Source organism: Zootoca vivipara, chromosome 13 (assembly GCF_963506605.1).
Source record: "Zootoca vivipara chromosome 13, rZooViv1.1, whole genome shotgun sequence".
Taxonomy (NCBI): domain Eukaryota; kingdom Metazoa; phylum Chordata; class Lepidosauria; order Squamata; family Lacertidae; genus Zootoca; species Zootoca vivipara.
In genome coordinates, this window is record NC_083288.1 from 46494139 (window position 1) to 46520979 (window position 26841).

At 41.7% G+C, this 26841-nt stretch overlaps 1 protein-coding gene and 1 gene segment (V, D, J or C); one reads left to right on the forward strand and one right to left on the reverse strand.

Annotated features, from left to right (window-relative positions):
- Window positions 1–3989: 3989 nt before the first annotated feature.
- Window positions 3990–11865, reverse strand: LOC118078079 (vomeronasal type-2 receptor 26-like). Its single transcript, XM_035101808.2, has 7 exons — window positions 11765–11865; window positions 10993–11284; window positions 8300–8985; window positions 8124–8202; window positions 7583–7798; window positions 7052–7178; window positions 3990–4894 (listed from the first exon to the last, which is right to left on the reverse strand). The coding sequence occupies exons 1-7, from the start codon at window positions 11863–11865 to the stop codon at window positions 3990–3992; spliced, it is 2406 nt and encodes an 801-aa protein (XP_034957699.2).
- Window positions 11866–15829: 3964 nt separating this feature from the next.
- Window positions 15830–21406, forward strand: LOC132593010 (immunoglobulin heavy variable 4-38-2-like). The segment is given in 3 exon segments: window positions 15830–15879; window positions 16342–16676; window positions 21335–21406. Coding segments are annotated over 3 exon segments (456 nt in total).
- Window positions 21407–26841: the final 5435 nt, after the last annotated feature.

A 26841-nucleotide genomic window follows, 5' to 3' on the forward strand; every position in this document is an offset into this window, starting at 1 on the left:
GAGCGATCTTGAAACCACATTAATACTGTGTTGCCTTGGGCTGAGCAATTTATGCAAAGCCAAGCGTGCCTTTGGTTCCTATTTAAAACTCAAAACCTCCGTTTTTACACAGATCTCTTGAAATTCTGACCATTCCTGCACTATGCTGTCCGTCTTGCGAGTACTCATTGTGCTGGCTGCTTCCTTGCAATGTGAGCTGAGTTTTATCTTTTGATTCATTTTGTCACTTAAGTAGGGTTTTGTATGATTTTGGAAGGCTGTTGATCTGTTTTAACTTCTGTCCCCGTCCCCCCACTACCAGATGTCCTCTCACAGGGAGTTCTGACTCAATCAGATCCAGTACTGAAGAAACCTGGAGACTCCCATAAACTGATTTGTGCCACCACTGGGTTTGACCTTAGTAGCAGCTGGATGAACTGGGTCAGACAGACGCCTGGGAACAGACTAGAATGGCTTGTGCACTATTATGGGACAGCTTCTGGGAAGAGTTATCATTCTCCTGCCATCCGAGAGCGATTCATAGCGTCTAAGGGCGGCTCCAAATTCTATCTTCAAATGAACAACTTAAAAGCAGAAGACAGTGCCTTGTATTACTGTAAAGGAGACACAGTGAGAGGGATCTCATACAAAAACCCTTCACTGCTTGATTTTGGGAGAGAATTTCCATGAGGTGGCACCAGACAGCAAAAATTCAGGTTATTTATTTGTTTGCTTCTTTGTTTGCTTATACTCCACCTTTTTTCGCTGACAGAACTCAAGGCTGCTTACAAATACAAAGTTGTTGTTGTTGTTGTTTAGTCGTTTAGTCGTGCCCGACTCTTCGTGACCCCATGGATCACAGCATGCCAGGCACTCCTGTCTTGCACTGCCTCCCGCAGTTTGGTCAAACTCATGTTCGTAGCTTTGAGAACACTGTCCAACCTTCTCGTCCTCTGTCATTCCCTTCTCCTTGTGCCCTCAATCTTTCCCAACATCAGGGTCTTTTCCAGGGAGTCTTCTCTTCTCATGAAGTGGCCGAAGTATTGGAGCCTCAGCTTCAGGATCTGTCCTTCCAGTGAGCACTCCAGGCTGATTTCCTTAAGAATGGATAGGTTTGATCTTCTTGCAGTCCACAGGACTCTCAAGAGTCTCCTCCAGCACCATAATTCAAAAGCATCAATTCTTCAGCGATAAAAATTAGAACCAATAAAAACATGTGCCGCCTGCTCCGCCTGCACCCGCACCTGAGCCGTCCACCCCTATGCCTGAGTCCAAAAAGGTAACAAGCAAGCAAGCAAACAAACAAACAAACACGCACACACACAAATCACGGACATTTTTTAAAATGTTAAAAAAAAATCCCCCAGATGGGCCCGTTGGCCCCCCAAAAGAGGACATGTCCGGGATCTCTCAGACGTATGGCAACCTTAAATGATGAGGGGATTTTTTTTTTATAGGTGTCACACTTGTATAGTTGGGGTCAATCATAAAAGATGTGAAGAGCATGTCTAGAGTTGTATGATAGATACATTCAGCTTCATAGCTGAATCTTGTCTAAGATCTTGTCTAAGATCTTGTCTAATATCACTCTCATGTTCCTCATCTATAGATGTGGAACATGAGAGTGATATTAGACAAAATCTTTCCGTTCTCATTGATCTTGCTCATAGCAATCACTACACTGCAAACCAATAAATTTAGCCTTTCAGAAGAAATTCTTCCAATGTTTGAAATCAGCACACCTCAAAACAGTACTTTGCAGCTGTGATGATATCTTCCAGTTTCTGGTTAAGAATTTTAAGCTAATAAACAACTCCAACCTATCAGAAGACAGTATGCTAAAATACTATATATGCTTTTTCTGTGATGTCTTCATGCATCAAGTAAAGCATACTGTCTACTTGAAAACATCTGCCATAATAATTTGCTAGACTTGCTTATTAGTAAATCATTAAATTTGCATGAGAAGAGGACAATTTTCTGATGACTATGAGCTAATGACTATGAACTGATGAACTAATAAACATCTCCCACTTAGATCTATAAGTAAACAAACTTTATTCTGTGATGCTTGTCTCTAACAGTGCTTTATTTACAGGTAGGTAGCCCTGTTGGTCTGAGTCGAAACAGAATAAAAAAATTCCTTCAGTAGCACCTTAAAGACCAAGTTTTTATTTTGGTATGAGCTTTCGTGTGCATGCACACTTCATCAGATAAGTGCTTTATTTAACACAGAACATTTCAGCACTACTTTAGGATCAGCAGAGCTACAAAAATGAATGCCTTCAATTTTAGCTGCTATTGGCATCCTTTTATTTAATGTTTGCCTGCTGATGTGAGTAAAGTGGAATTGTTAGAAATGATACTAACAGAGCTCTATATACACCTCTTGCCCTACTCCCAGTTTTGACTGCACCAGGAAACAATTTCTGGGTCTGATTACGAATTGTTCACCATTACCTTCTGGAAATCCTCCAGAGTCTTGCCCACAGTGAAAACAATTATTTAGTTTTGGATATTTGCAAGGGAAATTGCTTCTTTTGAGATAATGAATGGCACTTTGGAATAAAACATGTTTGGTTTACGTCCTAGTCAGATTAGGTGCTTCAGATTTTAGGGTTGAGAATCTAGAATGGGGACTTGGCTACAAAAGTAAAGAAAAGAAAAGTTTTGAATGTGTTATAAACATGCAACACCAGACGGTGATAGAGAAAAAAAAATTATACACTTAAATGTCCGATTTATTCATAGCATCCCCACCCCCACCCCCGTGTAGATCTACCCTGAGTGTTGCTAACTGTGATGCTCCAGTTATTGCTGGACTATGACTCCGTAATTCCTGAGCATTATGATGGTGGGACTAATAGTTGGAGACGTATTATCTCATTTAGTGCAGTGTATTGCCTGTGTATTGCCTGTGTATTCCCAAGACGGAATTAAGATTGCCGGAAGAAATATCAACAACCTCAGATATGTAGATGACACAACCTTGGTGGCAGAAAGTGAGGAGGAATTAAATAACCTTTGAATGAGGGTGAAAGAGGAGAGCGCAAAATGTGGTCTGAAGCTCAACATCAAAAAAACCAAGATCATGGCCACTGGTCCCATTACCTCCTGGCAAATAGAAGGGGAAGAAATGGAGGCAGTGAGAGATTTTACTTTCTTGGGCTCCTTGATCACTGCAGATGGTGACAGCAGTCATGAAATTAGAAGACTCCTGCTTCTTGGGAGAAAAGCAATGAGAAACCTAGACAGCAACTTAAAAAGCAGAGACATTACCTTGTCTACAAAGGTCTGTATAGTTAAAGCTATGGTTTTCCCAGTAGTGATGTATGGAAGTGAGAGCTGGACCATAAAGAAGGCTGATCGCTGAAGAATTGATGCTTTTGAATTAGGGTGCTGGAGGAGACTCTTGAGAGTCCCATGGACTGCAAGAAGATCAAACCGATCCATTCTGAAGGAAATTAGCCCTGCGTGCTCACTGGAAGGACAGATTGTGAAGCTGAGGCTCCAATACTTTGGCCACCTCATGAGAAGAGAAGACTCCCTGGAAAAGACCCTAATGTTGGGAAAGATGGAAGGCACCAGGAGAAGGGGACGACAGAGGACGAGATGGTTGGACAGTGTTCTCAAAGCTACCAACATGAGTTTGACCAAACTGCGGGAGGCAGTGGAAGACAGGAGTGCCTGCCGTGCTATGGTCCATGGGGTCACGAAGAGTCGGACACAACTAAATGACTAAACAACAACAACAACAATTGCCTGCCTGTGATCGATACCTACTCCACCGTTTCTCTTCTGCTCTGACCACAAAGGTGTCACATTTTATTTGATTTAATTGTAATATTGTCTTGCTAGATAAAGGTGGTCACAAATATTAGAGCATCATTGCTTTCATTCTTCTAGAATTGCTAATAAGAGCTCATGGTAAAGGATCCAATGTTAGTTACAGTCAGAACAGACCCATTGAAAATAATAAACATAACCAATATGACATAAAATCCTTAGGTTCAATAAGTCTTTCTCTTTGTTAACTGTTCCCTGTCATTCAGCTCTGGCCTAAAAATAATAATATAGCATTTTGGGGAAAAGATACAACCAAGTAATCCAACACTGGAAGCTAAGATGGAGAAGATCTCCACAGCTACCATGTATTTCCCCTTGGTGCTCTGGTAAGTTGGAACAAAAGTCAGCCAAACACTGCAAAACAACAGCATACTGAAAGTGATGAACTTGGCTTCATTAAAAGTGTCTGGCAGCTTTCTAGCAAGGAAAGCCACAGTGAAGCTGATGATGGCCAGAAATCCCATGTAGCCCAGAACTAAATAAAACATGAGGACAGATCCTTCATTACATAATGCAATGATCTCATTGCTCTGAGAGTGCATGTCGAGATCTGGGAATGGGGGACAGGTTGCCAACCACACAACACAAATTCCTGATTGAATGAGGGTGCAAGAAAAGATAATGGAGTTGGCCAGTCTTTTCCCCACCCACTTCCTCATGCTGGATCCTGGTCTGGTGGCCATGAAAGCGACCACAACAGTGATGGTTTTAGCCATCACACAAGAAATAACCACAGAGAAGATGATGCCGAAAGCTGGTTGCCGGAGAATGCAGGTCACATTATTGGGTTGTCCAAGGAAGAGCAAAGAACAAAGGAAGCAGAGGAGGAGGGAGACAAGTAGAATGTAGCTGATGTCCCGGTTGTTGGCTTTGACGATGGGGGTGTCTTTGTTTTTAATAAAAGTTCCTAGAACCAAAGCTGTGATAAAGGAAAAGAAAGCAGCAACAGAAATTAAAATGACCCCTAAAGGCTCCTTATAAGATAGAAAAGTTAGGTGCTTTGGAAAACATTGATCTTTGTCCTTGCTTGGATACCGATCTTCTGGGCACTGGAGACAGTCATCCATATCTGAAAAAAACAGAAAGAGATCTCAATTTAGTATCAATCCACGTGAGACTTAAGAAGAATTTCCTCACTTCCTCCCAAATAATAAATGATACTTTTTTTGATTTCTGTTTCGTAGTTCCAATGTGGAGGTGTTCATGTGAATTCATCACTCATGACAATGAGAACAATGATGATGTGTCAATTTGTATACATTTCAGTTTACATGAGTGGAGGTGATTTTCCTAAATCCCAAAGAGGAATTTTTTAATTTTTTTAGTAATGGGAAATTTTTACACTTACCGTGTTTCTCATATTTTAAGGCATCACTAAAAAATAAGGCATGGCAGGATTTTGAAGACCTGGCGAAATATTAGGCATACCCCGAAAATAAGACATGCTGGTACAGTATGGCAGGGCACGCCACGCCAAGTACCGACCCAGCGGGAGCCGGCAAAGGCAGCAGCGCGCGCTTTGCCGAGCTCCAAGCCGGCGGCGGGCTGCTGCTTTTGCTGGTTCCCGCTCAGTCGGGGCTCGGCAAAGCGTGCGCTGCTGCCTTTGCCGAGCCCCGACTGAGCGGGACTGAGCGGGAACCAGCAAAGGCAGCAGCCCGCCGCCGGCTTAGAGCTCGGCAAAGCGCGCGCTGCTGCCTTTGCTGGCTCCCGCTCCGTTGGGGCTCGGCAAAGCGCACGGGAGCCGACTTCCAGTTTCCTCGCGCTCGCATCAGACGCGCTCTGCGGGAGCTCCGAGAAAAGCTCCGTGCACAAAGCCGCTGCCTAAGGGGTCTAGGGGCAACGCGAGGCTACCGTAAGTGACCCCCTAAAAGCCCTGGGGTGAACCAGGGCGAAACAATAGCCTGCAGCGAGGCTGGAGGAGAAGCCCCTGAAGCCTACATCTCCGACGAGGTGAGACGACGGGGGGGGGCGGGACTCGTGGCACTAGGCTAAGAGTGACCCAAGGCAAGCAAGCCTCAAAGTCCGAGGGAGCAAAGCGGGGGGATATCCAATACAATAACCCCAAAGGACAAAGACAAGCCAATAGAAAGAAAGAAAAAGGAGAGGGGGAGCGGGGGAAAAATACAGACGCTGAATTCAGCTCAGCATAATAAGCCCACCCACCCCACTTCAAGGAAGAGGCGCCGGTGGAGTTTATATCGGGGACCAGAAGGGAGAAAACAAAGGAAGCCCTTCTAGTTATACAAAAGAGGATAACGTCGGAGAGACATTGAATTTTAAACTCCAACCTCCAAATCTTGAATTAAATGGACAATACCTTTATGTGCAATTAATGAGTAATAACAGAAAAATGTAGTAGCATGCTTCTGAGCTGGGCTGGGCTGATTAACAACCAGGAAGGAAGACGACAGAGTGCATAGTATTGCAAAGCGGGAGGAGAGAGGGGAGGAGAAAGAGAGACTGACGTGAGTGAGTGATAGCGACGCCAAGAGGTGAAAGAACAGACTCACAAGGAAGGCAAACCCCAGCCCAGCGGGCTGCTGCCTTTGCTGGTTCTCGCTCAGTCGGGGCTCGGCAAAAAATAAGACATCCCCGAAAATAAGCCATAGGCTTATTTTCTTGAGTTAAAATTAATATAAGACATGTCTTAAAATATGAGAAACACGGTAAATGCATCGGCAGCATGTTCCTTCTCCATTCTAAATCCAGTTTAGAGCATCTGAGTGCAGACAATACTGAACTAGATGGACAAATATTCTTATTTGACATAAGACAGCTTCCTATATTTTTTGCTGCTATAAGAGAAATATTAGGAGGTTAATGACCCACTTTCTTCTTGAGTTGAAATGCAATTATTTTGTTAGCGTGAAAAGAAATGGGATCATGAAAGGAATTAGGAAATGCATTGGTTTTACATCAAATTTTAATAGCAAAATTATGTATAAGATAATGGAAACATAGATTCTGGCTTTAAAACACCTATATATGAAATATATATATTTCACACAAAATTATGGGAATTCATTTTTTAAAAAATCGATTGAAACATTGGTTGTTGGCATTTAGTCCATCTTGAAAGACAGTGAAAGACCCCATCCTGCAATAAAGTGTTTAGAATACCCTGAACCAGAGTCAGATACACAAACGCACCAGAGTGATGGGTAAGGATTCTGAGGGCTTTTACTGTAGTTGATTGCTATGTCAGGAGAACAGTTGTATCACCTACCCTTTTGGTCTGAAATCTTCCCATCTGGGCATAAAGCACAGTCATAACAGCAAAACTTCTCCCCCTCCTTCTTTAGTTTCCGATACCCAGATTGGCAGGAGTCACTGCAGACCGAAATGGGAATCCCCTATCCATAAATAAGAAAACAGATAGGTACAACGTAGGAAATTTATATTGCACAAAGAAGCAGAGCATTTTCAAATGTTGGTTGGAAGACAAATATATTCTATTTAATCATTCACTTCAGTTTTGTTTCCTGATTTCATTACAGAGACTCAGGGCCGGCCCTAAGGCAAGGCTGGGTGGTGCAATGTGCCAGGCCGCCAGGGGGGTGCCGCACTGCTGCGCCTGCCAGACAGCCACGCTGGGAAACGGGGCGGGGGGGGGCACCAGAGGGATCTTCGCACCACGGCGCCAGGGTGCCAGATATGCTTTAGACGGCCCTGCAGAGACTGATACATAAGGTTGTACAACAAGTAGTGTTTTAGAACTGATAGTGCAGTCAAGAATAGGGGGAACTGCAATCTGTACCTGGTTAAAACCTCTTGGCCATATAATCATGGCCTTATGAATGACGAATCCTTTTCCTTCGCTCACACTTCCAACTTTCACTCTCTGGAAGGATCTGTTTGGGAAGATGACCATGTTGGTGATATCAAATCCACCTCCCATTTCCCCATTAGCATTAAATGATATTGTTTCTCCAGCTGAGTTATTGAATGAAATCCCTTGCAGAAATGGTTGCAGCTATTTGAAAGTGGAAAAGAAACAAAGGGCGAGCATGACTCTATGGACATGAAATGCTGGTTATTTGTACATTCCTTTCCTTTCTTTTATGCTTTTTTGGCAACAAAGACCCAACCAAATGTGATAAATGGTAGATGAAGGGACCTGCATAGTGATAGAAGAAAAAATTGATTCCCCATTACAGCCACCCAATTTGAGAGGAAATATGAACCTATTTCGCCAATAATTCCGTGTAGGAAAAGCTTGGATACTCTCTGATGATTTCTACAAAACTGTTCTGGGCAAAGAATAAAAATGAAGAAGTTTTTAATTGTGAATACATTACCTGCCAAGGCTGGAGATCATGGAGTTTATGTTTTTCCCCCATCAGCCATTCTTCTGTGGTGGCATCTTGATGAGATGGCCTGCAAGGCATGAGCCACAGCAAAGGCAGCATTGTAAATACTATAGCTATGGCCAGTCATGCTCATTTCAAAAACTGGATCAGGCAGGCTGTCTAACCTCTCTTCCCCAGTACATAGTCCACCTTCATAAACCAGCTCTTGGGGATTTGGAAATGAACAGACAAATGCTTGCTCCCAGAAATCCTTGAGAAAACCATCTGCCCTGGTGCTGTGGGGCTTTATGGTTTGAAGAAATTCCTGGAAGCCTGGCAGCTCTTTTGTGTGAATGCTGAAGGAGAAAGCTCCTTGGAAGAATTGTATATCAAAGCCCCTCTGAAGACCTGTTAATATGATATCAATCTGTGATGTCATGATCCACACCTTTGCAACTGATGCATTTCCTTTGTAATCAGGATGTGGGAGATAAGTAATAGTCATTAGCAACATGATAGTCAATGAACCTCCATACAGGATCAGTGTGCTAGGTTTGTCCTCCATCAAAGGTAGATAAACATTTGACAATGTATCGAAAAGTTCATCCATATCACCCATGTGTGCTTGTTTGGGGATTCTTTTTGTAAAGGCTGAACAGATTCCGTTCTTGGAAAGGAATGGTTCCAGGGTCGACAAGAAATGTTCTCCACCACCATCATCCTCAGCGAAGACCCCGACCCATGTCCACCCAAAATGTACAAGTAACTGAATAATTCCCATATATTGATGGTCTTCATTTGGGACCATGCGATAAAAAGAGTTGGAATGTGTTGTTTCAATCTTTCCTGGTGCAAACGAGCCATATGCGATCTAATAAAAACACATAGTATTATGAGATCTGCTTGGTAGAGTGTCTCCATATATGTGGCTGTTCATGGTAGAAATATTTCCTGTGAACTCTGTGAGAGGTAAAGAAAATGACACCTCATCCAGAATTTTTAGCTGATAATATGGCCATGCTTTTTTGAAATGTCTAGAGACGTGTATGGTTTACAGAAATGTATTTTAAACAAGGTTATGTCTATCTATTCTCCTTCCTGGGGGGAATGTGAGTGGGGGGGGGGGCAACAGCATACCAGTAATAAAGTAGGGAAATAGACTTTCTAACGGACAGATATCACTCTTATGTGATTGTAACTGTGGATCACCTGAATCGTTGTACCACATATTTTTTAGTTGCGCCCTTCATTCATCGTCCAGAAGTAAGTTTCTTGCTCCATATCTAATGGGAATTGCTGATGATTCTAACGAAGCCAAACTGAGATACCTATTGAACGATGAAGAACCTTCTAGATCACTCACTGTTGCTAGATATCTGATCAGCATCCTATCTCTAAAGAAGAAAAACGGACTTCTGTATGGTCCGGACAACCCTTTTAAACCATGAATCAAAATGTGATACTGATCACATCATACTGATGACATTCTGATCAATTTACCCACCAAACGAACAGGGGGTGACGTTTTATGTTGTAAAATTTTACTGTATGTTATTTTACTTTTTATCTTATTTTTGTGCAAACCCCTGATGGAAGTCACATGTAGTTCTGGGAAATGTGTGTGTGTGTGTGTGTGTGTGTGTGTGTGTGTGTGTGTGTGTGTGTGTTTTATGTGATGGGCCAATGGCTGTAATAAATATCATTCATTCATTCATTCAATAAAGTAGGGATTAAAATGTATTACCCTCCCAACTTTGTTGGACTGATCATGTTCAGATGCCTGATTATTGTCTTCCAAAGCAACAACTCTACTCCAAATTTAAAAATAGAAAGCATAATGCTGGTGGTCAACAAAAGAGGATTAAAGGCTCTTCCAAGACAAAACTTTTTTTAAAAAAAATGTAGTATAAACCCAGATAACTGGAAAACAGTGGCCTGCAAGCGCTCCAACTGGAGAACAGCCTTTACCAAAGGTATCGAGAATTTTGAAGACGTTCAAACTCAGGACGAAAGAGAGAAACATGCAAAGAGGAAGGCAAATTTGGCAAACCCTCACCATGATCAACTCCCACCTGGAAACTAATGTCTTCACTGTGGAAGGATGTGTGGATCCAGAACTGGCTGCCACAGTCACTTACAGACTCAACTGTGTGCACTGATACAATCTTACTCGGCTATGAATGATTGCCAAAGAAGAAGACCCTCCCTAAACCCTACAATCCTATGGCAGATTACAATAAATTAAAAGAAACTGGTGTGGCTACATAAGGAGTTTACAGATTACCTGAGATTTAAGAAGGGCATGTATAAGAAAGGGAAGAAAGGGGAAATCACAAAGGAGAAGTATACAAGCATAGCCAAGAGTTGCAGAGGGAAACTCAGGCTGCCTAAAGCTCAGAATGAGCTCTGGCTTGCATGAGAAGTTAAAATAAATTTTAAGAAGGTTTATTTGGCTATGTTGGAAGGAAGAGGGAGCACAAGTTAGTGGTAGGCCTATTGCGGTGAGAAGACAGATAAATGTGATTGGGTGACAACACCTATTTTGCCTCTGTCTTCACTCAAAAGAAAAGTTGTTCCAAACCTGGTGATAACAGAATAAATTATGTCAGGGAGGATCTGCAGCCCAAGATAGGAAAAGAGGTGATAAGGAAACACCTAGTTACTTTAAATGTATTGATTTACAAGGAACAAATGTCTTCCCCAGGTAACTACCAACAGTCAGCTTCACATCAATACCAATAAAGGTCATTGAGCAGATTAATATTTTTTTAAGAATGCCATTCAGACCTCTTCCTGCTTCTGAACCATAAAAGCAAAAGCAAACATGGTAAAAGATTAGTTTCTGCACATCCCCATGTCTCCCATTCAGAGATCCTACCTGTGGAATCTTGTAGGGTCTTAAGATATCTGCGATATGGAAGGAAGCATCAGAGCTAAGTCCCCCAATGACTGTGATGAGGCTGTTACAGATGCCACACTTGTAGTTTGGGTTAAATCTGTGAGATTTGAAGAGCATGTCCAGGGTGGTACGATAGGTCATCCTAGCATCATAGTAGCTGTCATAGATGTGGAACCCAAGTGTTACATTGGGCAAGGTATTGGGATTCTCATTGATCTCATTCACTGCAAACACCAAGGCAAGGACATGTTGGTGGAACTTCATCACTAAACTGGAAACAGAAGAATTTAGTGTATCACAAGATAATTTCGCCGGACCTGACATCCCACAAAAAGACTCCTTTCTGGCTGTGACTGGTTCAGATTCCATGGATCTCATTTAATTTGTTACTGATGTCTACAACCTATTAAACAACAAATCATGCATCAAAATACTGAGATCTTGGATCTGGGCATAGCTGCCAAGTTTTCCCTTTTCTCACGAGGAAGCCTATTCAGCATAATGGAATTTCCCTTTAAAAAAGGGGAGAGCTTGGCAGCTATGGATCTGGGTGACCAACAGGCCCATGCAGGTGTGGAAAAAAAGTAAAGCAAAATGATGGGGGACATCTGATGGATCAGATGTTATGGATTCCAGTTCCCATCAAACCTATCCCATAACCACTGGGGCAAAATTGGTTGGATTTGGAATCTGAGGGCCAAATCAAGAAGAGATGTCACATAAGGTTGCCAGAGTCATTTTTTTCTCTAACCATTCCAGAAAGCACAAGATCCCAAAAGGTGTTAGAGAAGCACAATTGTATTCCTGGATGGGGACAATCCCAATGTGCCTTTCCTTGAACATCATCACCATTGCTATACTGTCCTTCATCTAAGGATCACAGGGTGGTCTACAATATATATATATATATATATATATATATATATATATATATATATATATATATATATATATTGTCACTTAAAGAAACTGTTGGTTATGCTGGTGATATGACCAGGACAATGTTCTAGGGAGGAGGGAAAAGAGGAGGAGAGGGAGAAAGGTCCTTACTTTGGAAATTCATATAACTCCTGAGAAGGATGTTTTTGGAAGGATACTTCATTAAAATGGTAAATGATATGGGAAGCCATCCCACAAATGAGGAGGTCACCTCCTTGATACCATTCATGTTCTACAGGTATAGGAAGGTTAGTGGGGCACTTACTGTTACCTACTCTACATGCAATTGGAAGGAGGAGAAGCACCTTCACTAGATCTAGCATCCTGGCAGTTAAGCTTCTCTCTGCCAATACTCAATTTCACAGGGGAAAATCCACCATTGGTTTTTGAATCACCACATCTACAAAAATGCATGTCTTAAATACTGGGCGAGATTAGCAGTATTCTACTACCGGTAATTATCTGCCTAGTGATATAATGAAAGGGGATTTGTTAGAGATGAAAGTGACAGAGCCCTACTCCCGGTTTTTTTTCCACCAAAAGCCTACTAATATCTACTTTCAGGCTTGCCAAGTTATTGTTTTTCCTATTATCTGAAAAGGCTCTGGAGATTTTTCTCTCTCTGTGTGTGTGCGTATATATTTATATATGCAGTGGAGCGTGAATAATTGTAGAGGGAAGAATTCCTTCTCAGAGACCTTGAGTAGCAATTTTGGAAGCAAACATGTTTTCTTTTGTTTTAAGAAAAAGTTCTGGCTTTTCTGTTCCTAATTTTGGAGTCAGAGTCCAATAACCTCCAAAAGGCCAGAGGTTAGCCAGCCCTTGTCTAGACAACTTGGAACAACAAAGCCACACTAATTCTCGAAATGAATCACAATGTTCAGCTTCAGTTTGATCTACGGGATCAAACCTTTGCTATAAAGTATTAAAATAGCTAGTCATGGAACTGACTAAAGGAGTATTGAGTGTCTCTTTAATCCAGGCATCCCCAAACTGCGGCCCTCCAGATGTTTTGGCTTACAACTCCCATGATCCCTAGCTAACAGGATCAGTGGTCAGGGACTCAAACCAATGGCTTCAAGTTACAAGAAAGGAGATTCTGACTAAACACCTGCAAAGCACGTTCTCAAATTAGGGAGAGTGCGGGTTGTGGAAGGGTTAAAATACATCTTCTGGGTTGGGGGTGGTGTCGGATGAGAGGGAGTGTGTGTGATAGGACCATCCTGGGTTGCTGGGGGGGAAAGCATGTAGCGATTTTTGATTGACAGGGACTGACCCTTAAAGCCTCCGCGTCCAGCAGTTAGTTTCACTCTTGCAAAGTGCTTCGGATCTCCCTCCCGCCCACCGCCTTTTTCTAATGGTTTTTAGCCTGACATTGCTTTGCCTTTCATGGGGCCACTTGCTTTGCAAGGGCCCAGTACGAATTTTGCCATATGGCTGATTGGCTGTTGCCATTGGTTTTTGCCTACTGCTTAGCAAATCGTCACAACTTGTTAGGTTGGTGGTTAAAGGAAAGGGACCCCTGAGCATTAGGTCCAGTTGTGACCGACTCTGGGGTTGCGCGCTCATCTCGCATTATTGGCCGAGGGAGCCGGCATATAGCTTCCAGGTCATGTGGCCAGCATGACAAAGCCGCTTCTGGCAAACCAGAGCAGCACATGGAAACGCCGTTTACCTTCCCGCTGTAGCGGTTCCTATTTATCTACTTGCATTTTGACGTGCTTTCGAACTGCTAGGTTGGCAGGAGCTGGGACCAAGCAACGGGAGCTCACCCCGTCACAGGGATTCAAACCGCCGACCTTCTGATCAGCAAGCCCTAGGCTCAGTGGTTTAACCCACAGCGCCACCTGGGTCCCAGGTTGGTGGTTAGGCATTGGTTAATAATTCTGGTTGGTGGAGGGGTTTGGCATGGAGGTGCCTACCCCTTCATTAAAATGCTGCTCCACATAGAAGTATTCCATTAAAGGAATCCTGGGGCTCCGGGGCTCTAGTCCTTACACCCCTGCAATGCGCGGGGCTGGGGCCATTACAGAGCACGAGCCTTGGGGAGCATTTATGATTGAGGGGAGAGTGCCTGGACACATCTACCTCCTCTCCCATGGGGTGTTTACTTACAGCTAGAGAAGTTGGAGCTGATCTGTCCCAGGCGGGGGACAGATGGATTAACCAATGCCTAAGCCCACACTCACATTTAATTGTATTTAAATAAAGCTGTGGCCAAATTAATGCGGAAAACAAACAAACAAAAATTCTGTGTGTGGTGTGAGTTATTTTTTTTGGGGGGGGATGTCTGGCAACCTCGTCACGCAAGAACTTTCTGACAATAAGAGCTGTTCAAGAGTGGAACAGTCTCTGTTGGGAGGTGGTGGACACTCCTTCCTTGGAGGTTTTTAAGCAGAGATTGGATGACCATTTGTCATGGGTGCTTTAGCTGAGTTTCCTGCATTGTAGGGGAATGGACTAGATGAACCTTGGGGTTCCTCTCTTCAAGTCTATGTTTCTTTAATTCTATGATTTTATCTGGACTAGAAAATCAAAAGCTTGGATCTGCACATTAATTTTTTTAATGAGTAGGTATGAGAACTCTGGAGTGACTGGGGCAGGGTTCTTTTGGGGTAAGGACACAAGCGACTGGTCGATTTCTCTATCCCAGCGAGCCAAGAATTCATGTAGCGCTCCAAAGAGGAGGAGGAGGAGGAGGAGGAGGAGGAGGAGGAGGAGGAGGAGGAGGAGTTTGGATTTGATATCCCGCCTTATCACTACCTGAAGGAGTCTCAAAGCGGCTACCAATCTCCTTTCCCTTCCTCCCCCACAACAAACACTCTGTGAGGTGAGTGGGGCTGAGAGACTTCAGAGAAGTGTGATTAGCCCAAGGTCACCCAGCAGCTGCATGTGCAGGAGTGGAGACAGGAACTCGGTTCCCCAGATTATGAGTCTAGCACTCCTAACCACTACACCACACTGGTATTAGACAAGAAGCTTCTCTCTGTGTGTGCCACCAGCTTTACTCAAGGGGGCAAGAGAGATCTACTGAAAAGCACAAGATATATTTATCCAACCGTACTGTCTTGTGGTTTCGGCTGTGAGGCTGCTTTCTCATCCGCTTTCTTTACATAGTCATAATTTATTTATATAACACATCTTCCACAGATACAGTTGTGCTCAGATATAGATATATGAGAGAGAGAGAGAAATAAATACAGATTTATAGGTTTATAGATATATGTCTTGAAATAATGATGCATAATAAATATCCAGCTGAGTTCTACTCACAGGAGCCCCACTGAAACAAGTGGACCTAACTTATGTTAATTAATTTAATTCGGCCTGCTCTGATTAAAGCTTAGTTTAATACTACTCATGATTAATGTAAGATAACATTAAAAATCCAAGAATTAACAGTTCATTTAACAGACATCGAAATTTAAATAAATAAACACAGGTCAAGTGAAACTACCCAAGAGCTTCACTTACAAAATTAACCTGAATGCTGATGATATTGGTATGTGCAACCACCACCAACCCACAGTTTTATCTTTCGGTTCAAAATCTCAGAATGTCCCAACTTAATTAATTTAATTAATTATTCCAGAAGCTATTTCTAGTTTATCTTATGCAGAAGGAGCTGATGGAGCTTCCCACAATAGCTGCTGAACAGTCTCAGTGTGAGCTGAATGTGCATTTCATCATTTAAGCACAACAGTCACCTGTGTGGAACGTAGGGGCAGAGATGTTATTAGGATCCTTCTACAATTGGCTGCAGTCCTTTTTATAACCAAATGCAAAAATGTTATTGAATATGCAAATGTATCAATCCATTACAGATTTGTTTAAATACCAAGTTTCCTACTTGAAATTTAGAGAACATCATGGAGACGATGTTGCCCTTAGCCACATTTCTCTTTGTCTTCTCTATCCTTAAACCTGGTCAGTTGTATTATTTGTACTTGATTGTAGCGGGAAAATGCCATCCTGCAGACTCTTTTTAACGTTTATAGCATTCTTTCATTTTATATTTTCAAGTGCTGAGCTAGGATACCTGAGATGTTTTCCTTCTTTTCTATAGTAGTGAGAAGCATGAACAAGTGCAGTCCCATTTTCAAAATTATCGGATCGCATCATGAGAAATATTTCGCTTTGTTCAGAAAGAGGATTAAGCATTATTTAAAAGTTAAAAATGCAACAGCTTTATTATGTTTTATTATGTTTTTATATAAGAGCTGGAAGCCACCCAGTGCGGTGGGACAACCCAGTCTGATGCACAGAGTAAATAATAATAATAATAATAATAATAATAATAATAATAATAATAATTCATATTTCTTTCTTGTATACTCTTGCAGCATGTTTTAAAATTTAATGTGTTTCCCTCCCATTTCTTTCTGCCAGGATCCCCCTCTGAAATTCGACTGGTTGAGTCTGGTGAGGGAATCAGGAAGCCTGGAGAATCCCTCCAGTTGACCTGTACTGTCTCTGGTTACACCATCACTGCTGGCTATACTTGGAACTGGGTCCGCCAGCCTCCAGGGAAAGGACTGCAATGGATAGGAAGGGGATATTTCAGAAGTTCAAGATGGATCACAGAATATGGTTCAGCCTTCCAGAGCAGGATTTCCATCTCTCCTGATTCATCCAAGAATGCATATCATCTCCAGCTGAATTCCCTGACAGCTGCAGACACAGCCATGTATTACTGTGCAAGGGAACACAGTGACACAGAGCAAGTATGCCATCTGTACAAAAAGGAGAAGTTTCCTTTTTTCTGCTTCTGTTGCAAGTTCTTCCTTCAATGCACACCGCACCTCTGGCTTCTCAGACTGGAAATTACCAGGGGGGTGAGAGGGTGGAAGGAAGAATTCTGCAGTAGAAAGTTCTAGCTTCTCATCAAAGAGCATGATTTTACCAGGGCATTGAAATCACAGTGCTTTTAGGGAGAAATAATGAAGCAATGTATTGTTTTGCTTCATCTGCTCCATGTACATTTTTTTCACACATATCTTTACAATTATTTATGTATCTATTTATTTCATTAAATTTATACACAGCTTGATTGTAAACAAAACACAACACAACACCTTCAAGGAAGATTACAAAAAGAAACATATCCTTCAGATATATCCATTTTCAAAAACATTGTTTGGAAAAATGCATGGCAAATTTCAGATAAGTTTGAATTTCAAAGGAGAAATGTATTTTGGACCACATATTATTTTGGAAAGTGTGAGTTTGATAGATTTGGCTTTAAATTTGTGCTGCATTGATTTTTTTTTTTACCTACCCCTAGCACAGAAACATTACTATCTTCACCTACGTTCTATAAAGATCTTGTGCGGCGAGTTTCATCTCCGTGCATTGTGAACCTCACACAGGTTACAGAAGGAAAATAAAATATGTAATGCAAATATGTAAAGGAAACTACTGAACATCCAGATTTTGCTGATTTTCAATTCCCATAATCTCTTTGGTTGAGTCAATCTTCACACCCTTTTCTGGAGCATCATATTACTTCTTCTTCTTCTTCTTCTTCTTTTATTTGATTTTTATTGAAGTTTTTATCTCTACAAAATAACAGAACGAAAGAAAGGTGTACACATATGTACATTTTAGTAGCACAAAGTATCCCACCACCACCACCGTATTACAATGGCACCTTGGGTTAAGAACTTAATTCGTTCTGCAGGTCCGTTCTTAACCTGAAACTGTTATTAACCTGAGGCACCACTTTAGCTAATGGAGCCTCCTGCTGTCGCTGTGCTGCCAGTGTGCAATTTCTGTTCTCATCCTGAAGCAAAGTTCTTAACTATTTCTGGGTTAGCAGAGTCTGTAACCTGAAGCGCCTGTAACCCGAGGTACCACTGTACTTCTATCAACTCTTCCTAGGGTCTTTGATATGAGCCAGGCTAGTTTTAGAGAGAATTTAGGAAATCTAACTTTGGAATCTCAAATAATTCTTAAGATGGGGGTTCCGTGAAGGAGGGTTCAGCAACATAATAAATTACAGGATGTGTGAAGCCATACCACCAATGAGAAAGTCACCTGGTTGATACCACTTAATGTGGAACAGTTATGGGATCATTTGTGGGGCAATTACTGGAATCTACTTCACACACATTGGGAGACACGAGAAACACCATAATTAGGTACATCATCCTGGCAATAAAACAAATTGCACTGCATTCATCAAAAACATCCGCTTAGTTTAGTTTAGAGGAAACATGGGTTTCATAGCCTGCACACTATTTAAAGTGAAACATCTCGTCTTTTCTTTAGCATCAACAGTTACAAAGAAATGTCTGCCTTGAGTATTAGCTGACTTTTCTAGCACGCTTCTTTAGTGTCTGTCTGATAACATGAGTAAAAGGGAGCTGCCAGACATGAAACTGTCAGAGCTCAACCTGCATCTTGCCGAAGTCCCAGGTGGCACTACATCAGTGGTGTTTTTTATTCCCTTCCAGGCTTGGTTATTTCTTTCTTTTCTTTTCTGCAGTCTAGCATGAAACCTCTGGAGATTTCCCCTGATGGCAATCATAGTGATCTGAATAAATGCAGGAAACAATAATGATTTCTTCAGAGTTTGGGGCACTGAATGATTGGTACTTTGGGCAGTAATCATGTTTCGTTGCAAAGAAGAAGAAAAAGACTTCCTCATTTGTTTCTTCATGTTTTTAAAGAATTGTGCTTTTTATAGTTTTAACAGTTACCTATTTCCTTTGCAGTAAGCTGTCCTGTGGCTTGTGGGGGAGAAGGCATAAAATTAATCGGAATAAATATTGTTTGAACACTCCTGTTGTGTAGAGCAGGGAGAGGTGATTTCAGAACCACTGGCAATAATCTTTGAAAATTCCTGGAGAACAGGAGAAGTTCCAGCAGACTGGAGGAGGGCAAATGTTGTCCCTATTTTCAAAAAGGGGAAAAGAGAGGACCCAAACAATTACCGCCCAGTCAGCCTGACATCAATACCAGGAAAGATTCTAGAGCAAATCATTAAGCAAACAGTCTGTGAGCACCTAGAAAGAAACTCTGTGATCACTAAAAGTCAGCATGGGTTCCTGAAAAATAAGTCATGTCAGACTAATCTGATCTCATTTTTTGACAGAATTACAAGCCTGGTAGATGAAGGGAACACTGTGGATGTAGCCTATCTTGATTTCAGCAAGGCCTTTGACAAGGTGCCCCATGATATTCTTGTAAAGAAGCTGGTAAAATGTGGGCTAGACAATGCTACCATTCAGTGGATTTGTAACTGGCTTACTGACCGAACCCAAAGGGTGCTCATCAATGGCTCCTCCTCATCCTGGAGAGTAGTGACTAGTGGGGTGCCACAGGGTTCTGTCTTGGGCCCAGTCTTGTTCAACATCTTTATCAATGACTTGGATGATGGGCTTGAGGGCATCCTGAGCAAGTTTGCAGATGACACCAAATTGGGAGGGGTGGCTAACACCCCAGAGGACAGGATCACACTTCAGAATGACCTTAACAGATTAGACAACTGGGCCAAAGCAAACAAGATGAATTTTAACAAGGAGAAATGTAAAGTACTACACTTGGGCAAAAAAAATGAAAGGCACAAATTCAGGATGGGAGACACCTGGCTTGAGAGCAGTACATGTGAAAAGGATCTAGGAGTCTTGGTAGACCACAAACTTGACATGAGTCAGCAGTGTGATGCAGCAGCTAAAAAAGCCAATGCAATTCTGGGCTGCATCAATAGGAGTATATCATCTAGATCAAGGGAAGTAATAGTACCACTGTATTCTGCTCTGGTCAGACCTCACCTGGAGTACTGTGTCCAGTTCTGGGCACCACAGTTCAAGAAGGATACTGATAAGCTGGAACGTGTCCAGAAGAGGGCAACCAAAATGGTCAAAGGCCTGGAAATGATGCCTTATGAGGAACGGCTTAGGGAGCTGGGTATGTTTAGCCTGGAGAAGAGAAGGTTAAGGGGTGATATGATAACCATGTTCAAATATATAAAAGGATGTCATAATGAGGAGGGAGAAAGGTTGTTTTCTGCTGCTCCAGAGAAGCGGACACGGAGCAACGGATTCAAACTACAAGAAAGAAAATTCCACCTAAACATTAGGAAGAACTTCCTGACAGTAAGAGCTGTTCGACAGTGGAATTTGCTGCCAAGGAGTGTGGTGGAGTCTCCTTCTTTGGAGGTCTTTAAGCAGAGGCTTGACAGCCATCTGTCAGGAATGCTTTGATGGTGTTTCCTGCTTGGCAGGGGGTTGGACTGGATGGCCCTTGTGGTCTCTTCCAACTCTATGATTCTATGATTCTATGATTCTAAGTCTGCCTTCTGTACAAAAAGGAGAAGTTTCCTTTTTTCTGCTTCTGTTGCAAGTTCTTCCTTCAATGCACAACTCTGTTTTTCATCCAGAAGGCATTCAAAATTACATGTTCATTGTTATAAAAAAAAATGTGTGTTCCCTGCATTCAATGGATTCACTTCTTCTTCTACCTTCCAAGGGGCAGATGGGGCTCGTCAGCCTGGGAAGGTAGCCCATCTAGGAGAAGCCCATCCCCACATGAAATCCTGAATCTCCAGAAAAAAATCAGAAGGAGACAGCGATCTGGACATTAAAATAAAACTGGGCGGACAGGATGTCTATAAATATTAAAGCACTGCTCCTCTGGCTTATCAAATAAATTTCCGGGGTGATGATGTGGGTGGGGAGAATAAGAGTTCTATGACGGATAATTTCTTCAACTGGTGTATCTCACTGCTGACTATTTCTGTCTCAAGTAATTTAGATTGCTATGAATCATGCAATTGATGTCAGGAGCAAATAGGCATTGCAGTCTTCAGTCCAAATATAATTTACAATGCTTAAAGCCACGTGTTTCTGTTTCTTTCTATACATAGATTGTGCGTACTAGGGGGACACATTTTGAGGGGGAAATGGAATCAAGTCAGTCTGCTTCATCAAGCAGCTTGTCCAAGCCAAAGAAAACTGCCATATCACTCTGAATTAAATCATGGACCTCCAGTGCAATTAGGAAGGAGTCAGAGATCTGGACATTAAATAAAACTGTGCAGACATTGTATCTGCAAACATGGAAGCATCGCTCCTCTGGCTTCTCAGACTGGAAATTACCAGGGTGGTGAGAGGGTGGAAGGAAGAATTCTGCACACTATTTAAAGTGAAACATCTCATCTTTCCTTTAGCACCAGCAGTTACAAAGAAATGTCTGCCTTGAATATTAGCTGACTTTTCTAGCACGCTTCTTTAGTGTCTGTGTGATAACATGAGTAAAGGGGAGCTGCCAGACTGTCAGAGCTCAACCTGCGTCTTGCCCAAGTCCCAGATGGCACTACATCAGTGGTGTTTTTAATGCCTTTCCAGGCTTAGTTATTTTTTTCTTTTCTTTTCTGCAGCCTAGCATGAAACCTCTGGAGATTTCCCCTGGTGACAATTATAGTGATCTGAATAAATGCAGAAGACGATAATGATTTCTTTAGAATTTAGGGCACTGAATGATTGGTACTTTTGGCAGTAAAGCAGGTTCTCCCCTTAAGGAGAGCATGGGTTGCGGAAGGGTTAACAAGGGTTCCTGGTTTGGTGGGCTGGTCAGTTTGGATGGCCACTGAGGGTATTGTTGCTGGGTAGAATGTTATGTTGCAATTTGTTTGATTGACAGCCACAGCCTATATGTACTGGGCAAGCAGCTTGCGGTTTCACTTTTGGTGCTTGCAACGGATCTCCCTCCCTATATTTAGGGGTTTGTTTGCACATGACGTTGCTGTGCCTGTCATGGGGTCATCCGTATCGATGCAGGGGCCTAGTAGGAATTTTGCCACTTGGCTGATTGGCTAGTGACTTGTGGTTTTTGCCTACTACATAGCAAAATGTCACAAGATATAATATATTTATCCAACCGTACTGTCTTGTGGTTTCAGCTGTGAGGCTGCTTTCTCATCTGCTTTCTTTACATAGTCACATGTTTTTATTTATATACCACACCTTCCACAGATACAGCTGTGCTCAGTTATAGATATACAGTGGAACCTCGGTTTATGAACACCTCGGTTTACGAACGCCGCAGACCCATCTGGAACGGATTAATTCATTTTCCATTACTTTCAATCGGAAAGTTCGCTTCAGTTTATGAACACTTCAGTTTATGAACAGACTTCCGGAATCAATTACACCCATGCTTCGGGTTAAGTACGCTTCAGGTTGAGTACTCCGTGGACCCGTCTGGAACGGATTAATCCACTTTCCATTACTTTCAATGGGAAAGTTTGCTTCAGTTTATGAACGCTTCAGTTTATGAACAGACTTCCGGAACCAATTGTGTTCATAAACTGAGGTACCACTGTATGAGAGAGAGAGATAAATAAATACAGACTTATAGGTTTATAGATATATGTCTTGAAAAATGATGCATTATAAATACCAAGCTGAGTTCTACTCACAGAAGCCCCACTGAAACAAGTGGACCTAACTTATGTTAATTAATTTAATTCGGCCTGCTCTGATTAAAGCTTAGTTTAGTACTACTCGTGATTAATGCAAGATAACATTAAAAATCTAAAAATTAACAGTTCATTTAACAGACATTTGAATTTAAATAAATAAACACAGGTCAAGTGAAACTACCCAAGAGCTTCACTTACAAAATTAACCTGAATGCTGATGATATTGGTATGTGCAACCACACCACCACACCACAGTTTTATCTTTCGGTTCAAAATCTCAGACTGTCCCAATTTAATTAATTTAATTAATTATTCCAGAAGCTATTTCTAGCTTTTCTTATGCAGAAGGAGCTGATGGAGCTTCCCACAATATCTGCTGAGCAGTCTCAGTGTGAGCTTTAGAAATCAAAATTTAAATCTTTGTGTTTCATTTTGCACTGAATGTGCATTTCATCATTTAAGCACAACAGTCACCTGTGTGGAAAGTAAGGGCAGAGATATGATTAGGATCCTTCTACAATTGGCTGCAGTCCTTTTTATAACCAAATGCAAAAATGTTATTGAATATGCAAATGTATCAATCCATTACAGATTTGTTTAAATACCAAGTTTCCTACTTGGAATTTAGAGAACATCATGGAGACGATGTTGCCCTTAGCCACATTTCTCTTTGTCTTCTCTATCCTTAAACCTGGTCAGTTGTATTATTTGTACTTGATTGTAGCGGGAAAATGCCATCCTGCAGACTCTTTTTAACGTTTACAGCATTCTTTCCTTTTATATTTTCAAGTGCTGAGCTAGGATACCTGAGGTATTTTCCTTCTTTTCTATAGTAGTGAGAAGCATGAAAAAGTGCAGTCCCATTTTCAAAATTATCGGATCGCATCATTAAAAATGTTTAGCTTTGTTCAGAAAGAGGATTAAGCATTATTTAAAAGTTAAAAATGCAACAGCTTTATTATGTTTTATTAAAGCCACCCAGTGTGGCTGGGGCATCCCAGTCTGATGGGCAGAGTAAATAATAATAATAATAATAATAATAATAATAATAATTCATATTTCTTTGTTGTATAATCTTGCAGCATGTGTTAAAATTTAATGTGTCCCCCCCCCATTTCTTTCTGCCAGGATCCCCCTCTGAAATTCGACTGTTTGAGTCTGGTGAGGGAATCAGGAAGCCTGGAGAATCTCTCCGGTTGACCTGTACTGTCTCTGGTTACACCATCACTGCTGGCTATACTTGGCACTGGGTCCGCCAGCCTCCAGGGAAAGGACTGCAATGGATAGGAAGGGGATATTTCAGCAGTTCAAGATGGATCACAGAATATGGTTCAGCCTTCCAGAGCAGGATTTCCATCTCTCCTGATTCATCCAAGAATGCATATCATCTCCAGCTGAATTCCCTGACAGCTGCAGACACAGCCATGTATTACTGTGCAAGGGAACACAGTGACACAGAGCAAGTCTGCCATCTGTACAAAAAGGAGAACTTTCCTTTTTTCTGCTTCTGTTGCAAGTTCTTCCTTCAATGCACAACTCTGTTTTTCATCCAGAAGGCATTCAAAATTACATGTTCATTGTTATATAAAAAAAAGTGTGTTCCCTGCATTCAGTGAATTCACTTCTTCTTCTACCTTCCAAGGGGTAGATGGGGCTCGTCAGCCTGGGAAGGTAGCCCATCTAGGAGAAGCCCATCTCCACATGAAATCCTGAATCTCCAGAGAAATTCAGAAGGAGCCAGCGATCTGGACATTAAAATAAAACTGGGCAGGCAGCATGTCTATAAATATTAAAGCACTGCTCCTCTGGCTTATCAAATAAATCTCCGGGATGATGATGTGGGTGAAGAGAAGAAGAATTATGTGACTGATAATTTCTTAAACTGGTGTATCTCACTGCTCACTATTTCTGTCTCAAGTAATTTAGATTGCTATGAATCATGCAATTGATGTCAGGAGCAAATCGGCATTGCAGTCTTCAGTCCAAATATAATTTACAATGCTTAAAGCCACGTATTTCTGTTTCTTTCTGTACTCAGATTGTGCGTACTAGGAGGACACATTTTGAGGGGAAAATGGGATCTAATCAGTCTGCTTCATCAAGCAGCTTGTCCAAGCCAAAGAAAACTACCATATCACTCTGAATGAAATCATGGACCTCCAGCACAATTAGGAAGGAGTCAGAGATCTGGACATTAAATAAAACTGTGCAGACATTTTATCTGCAAACATGGAAGCATCGTTCCTCTGGCTTCTCATACTGGAAATTACCAGGGTGGTGAGAGGGTGGAAGGAAGAATTCTGCACACTATTTAAAGTGAAACATCTCATCTTTCCTTTAGCACCAACAGTTACAAAGAAATGTCTGCCTTGAATATTAGCTGACTTTTCTAGCACACTTCTTTAGTGTCTGTCTGATAACATGAGTAAAGGGGAGCTGCCAGACTGTCAGAGCTCAACCTGCGTCTTGCCCAAGTCCCAGATGGCACTACATCAGTGGTGTTTTTTATGCCTTTCCAGGCTTGGTTATTTTTTTCTTTTCTTTTCTGCAGCCTAGCATGAAACCTCTGGAGATTTCCCCTGATTGCAATTATAGTGATCTGAATAAATGCAGGAGACAATAATGATTTCTTCAGAGTTTGGGGCACTGAATGATTGGTACGTTTGGCAGTAATCATGTTTCATTGCAAAGAAGAAGAAGAAGAAAAGACTTCCTCGTTTGTTTCTTTATGTTTGCCTTGCTTTGAAGAAAGCAGAACCAATTAATATTGAGAGGGAATAATCTATATTTGCAATCCTGAGTCCAACAATTTTTTAAAAGATGTAGCTCCTATATTGTATATTATGGCTAAAATGGAGGTGCATAGTCTCTCTTCAATTTTGGCACAAAAGAGAGAAACACCTTGCTCAAAGGAAAAAGGCAGCAGTGTGGTGCAACAGGTAGAGCAGCTTGTTCATAGTATAGTTTGGAGCTAAAGCTCACTTTGATGGCCTTGCACCATCTCTTGTGGGCCCAATGGACAACACAAAATTATTATAAAGATTATAAGGACAGGCTCTATCACAGCCAGCCTATCGGAGAGACATTTTCATGTGCTGACCCTATGTATACTTATTAACCCACAAGTCCCACACAGGTAGATGTGCTTTATTCCTAAGTGGAGATTGTCATTGTTGCGATCACACAAGGTCCCCGGACATTTTACGGTCGATTGACCCCTGTGCCACCACTGGTATCCCGCTGCCACCAACCAGGCGCTTCCTGGTAATCACTGAGTCCCGTCAGAGTTTGAAAGTGAACATAAACTTCAGTTTATTTTGTACAGAGAACAAGCGTATGGTTTCTTAAATGGTGCTCAGACAATATATTAATTTGGTTCATCTACTGGCCTATACCTTCCTATAATTCCCTCACTCTTGTTCACAATCCAAATCAACCTCCTCCCAGTTTCCACTTGAAACTCATAGGTTGCTGTTCCTCTCAGATGCTAACTGTTTCTGACTCAGATTTGTTTTATCTCACACACTCTAACCAACCCACAGACTTCCTCGTCTCAACTCAACCCCTCAGTTCAACTCCCCAACTGAACTCTCAACTGAACTAACCCTGAATCCCCCCCCCCGGCTTGTTTTATAGCCTAACTCTTGTAAGCCAAAAAATGGCTTATCTTCTGCATTAGCCAATAAAACTCAGAGACAAGAGGAATTAGGAGTCCATTTTGTTTATTGCAAAGCAATAAGGTTACAGTCGAATCTTTTCGCAAAACTGCAACTCCGCCCAAAGGTCGGGCAGGAATTTATAACATTTCAGACAAAGGATTTTGATTTAACCAATCACATAGAGCATTACATCATTTAATATTTTAATATTCATCATGATCTCATTTCATATTTAATACGTATATCATTACCTAATCTAATACGCATGCGCAATAAGCATTGCTAACTAGGCCAAGGATTGCTAGCTAGGCCTTTGATTCTCAATAATACATTACATTGTCAGATAATATGCGTGTTGGGAACCTGTGTTACATGTACCATGTAACAATTTGTGTTCTAGCTTATGAATTATATCTTTGTGATTTGCGTGTTAGCTGACCTTCTGTTCTGGTAAAAGAACGGCATCTTGCTAAATCATCAGTTTCTTAAAGCAACAGGTTACCATAATTCACTATTATAAGCATATTCCAGGATTTATAGGGATTTACATTATCACCTTAATTGGGGTCATTTGGGGCCCTGCTACATAACTGACTCCGCCCCCTGGGTTATTATTGGTTAAACAATTAAGTCTTTCACTCTCAGCACTAGCGGCATAGGGCTCACGCCACAGTCATATTTGTCATTTATCTCAGTTTCTACACATTTCCACATCAGTTGAAATGTGATTATTACATAGACACACACACACACACACACACACACACACACACACACACACCTCCCCATGGAAATCCATTATTA

Coding starts and splice junctions, on each gene's coding strand:
- LOC118078079 (XM_035101808.2), bottom strand. CDS start 11,865: ATGGTGATGATGTTCAAGGAAAGGCACATTGGGATTGTCCCCATCCAG. Junction 8,986..10,992: donor GACCCTACAAGATTCCACAG/GTAGGATCTCTG, acceptor TGTTTTTATTAG/ATCGCATATGGCTCGTTTGC. Junction 4,895..7,051: donor GAAGATTTCAGACCAAAAGG/GTAGGTGATACA, acceptor TGTTTTTTTCAG/ATATGGATGACTGTCTCCAG.